The sequence below is a fragment of the Poecilia reticulata genome, linkage group LG19 (genome assembly GCF_000633615.1).
Source record: "Poecilia reticulata strain Guanapo linkage group LG19, Guppy_female_1.0+MT, whole genome shotgun sequence".
In the NCBI taxonomy this organism is placed as follows: Eukaryota; Metazoa; Chordata; class Actinopteri; order Cyprinodontiformes; family Poeciliidae; genus Poecilia; species Poecilia reticulata.
Genome location: NC_024349.1, coordinates 25,798,260 through 25,800,301, shown reverse-complemented (window position 1 = coordinate 25,800,301; position 2,042 = coordinate 25,798,260). Strand labels below are relative to the sequence as shown.

Genomic DNA, 2,042 nt, shown 5'->3' with positions numbered 1-2,042 from the left:
TATATATTGTGTTCCATACCAACCTATAAAAGAACTTTGAGATGAGGGTGGGATGGGTTTTTGTGTTTTATCTTCAATATCCCATTGGCTTTTTCTTCTTATCATTTTTTTTCATCTTCCAAGTATTTGACCAGCCATGTTTTCTGTCATTGTTCTTCTCGGCATATTGTTTCTAGCGATTTTGCACTTACAAACAGCAGGTGAGCAATTGCGCAGTGGTATGTATCTGAATGCAACCTGATCACGTTTGTCAGACTGTGTATGAATATTTTTACCACATGCCTGAAAAATTGCTGCTTTACAAACTTTAATGAAAATATATTTGTAGCCACAGCTCATATTTATTGTTTTGGTCTCTGCATATTGCATTAATTTTTGATTTAACCACTAAGCATATGATGTAATGATGACAAAAACCTTCATACAGACTAACATGTTGTCGTTATACCGTTGATCACTGTTCAGATGATCGTGAGGTCGGCATTTATCTATCTTTGACATCTTCCCAGACTGTTAAGAGTTTTGTTAATGGAATAAACTTTATTCTGTGCTCTAAATGCTATGGAAAAGCGTGTCTTAAGTAGATGTTCCTCACTGACAAATTTTAATTATTTTTTTTCTTATTATTTTAACCTCATCTCTAAGACTGCAGCATATTTGTAATGATAAACCCTGACAACTTTGTCAGAATTTATCAGGTATGGGGTGTTTACTATGGGACAAATTCCTGACCAAACTGCTGATTGGTCAGTTACTGACAATCCACTGGACTGAGCAGCAGGTGGCCTTATGTGTATTTGGTTTGTACAGCAAAAGGCTCTAGGTTAAAGGTTAGGTTTACCATCATCTGAGTGTTTCATCTGATTCTTTGGTTGACCTTTTGGGTGGAACCATGTGCTCTGAAGGTTTGTATTTGAGCGCTTCAGACTCAGGATCCACATGCTGGCCTGACCTCAGTCTGCTACTCGGGTCCAGATTGATGGTCTCAGATGTCTGAAGTATTTTTGAACATTTGCAATAACCGTTTCTTGATTATGTTTGATGGAGTTGATGGGTGTGATGCTGGAAGCATCAATCTTTAATTAGTAAAATTTGCTCAGAACTGATTTCAGGTGAAGTAGTGATTCTTGGACATGAACACCAGTTTCCTGTCCCTGGAGCTGATCCTGCCTCGTTCATGGAGGCCGTCACTACGGCAACCAAACCCCGGCGAGGACGAAAGAAGCTGTTTAAGCTGGATGTCTCATCTCCGCTGCTGGACTCTCCGCACACCGTGAGTCATTTTGGCAGTGTTGACTCCTATCAAGAAGTAATTCAGTTCAAACCATTAAAACTGAACTATTTCCTGTTTATAGTTCGGCACCTGAGCTGATATCAGTCTTAATTTACATTCATTTACAAATATTTTCATGAAACAGTTTTTAATAAAAAGATCTTGATGGTATGGGTCAGTTACAATAAATCTGTAATTGGCAGCCTGTCGTTTCCAAGGTTATTTCCATTTGTTTAACCTTCTACTCCTTCCTTTGTCAAGAAAACTGTATTTTGCTGAGTCTGATCAAAATTGGTGCCATTTCAGCTGTACTGAACTCCACAACTGTGAGACTTGGAAGTGGCGGTAACACTTTATTTGAAAGGGTGTGCATAACCCAAATTTTAAAAAAAGTATGCTTTAGTATAACTGTACTATTTTGGCACAACTAATTTTGTACTTAGTATACTTTAGTAGCACTTAAGTTGTATAAAATTAAAATTTTTAGTATACTTAGTATACTTCACCATACTTTTTTGGAGCAACTTCAAGTTGCAATTAGTATACTTAAAGTATACTTTTAAATGTAATATTCAACAGCTTCATTTTTATATTGAGTGTACTAATTCTGTCATAGAATTATATTAAAAATATACTTTTAATATATTTTAAATATACTACTAATATATTAGTAATGTATTTAAATTGCACTTAATTTTTATTTTTGATTCCCTGCTATTGCTAATAAAGTAATTTTAATTACTCATACTTTGCACATTACATGCATCAC

At 35.4% G+C, this 2,042-nt stretch overlaps 1 protein-coding gene across 6 annotated transcripts in view; it reads left to right on the top strand.

Moving 5' to 3' along the window:
* LOC103482151 (kinesin-like protein KIF20A) overlaps positions 1 to 2,042 on the top strand; it is a 53,366-nt gene that overhangs the window by 44,442 nt on the left and 6,882 nt on the right. For 5 of the 6 annotated variants that reach the window (XM_008438127.2, XM_008438123.2, XM_008438124.2 and 2 more), the window contains one exon: positions 1,101 to 1,273. In XM_008438127.2, the coding sequence (XP_008436349.1) occupies positions 1,101 to 1,273 (173 nt within the window). The remainder of the gene's footprint in view (positions 1 to 1,100; positions 1,274 to 2,042) is intronic. The other variant, XM_008438129.2, reaches the window with a different exon arrangement.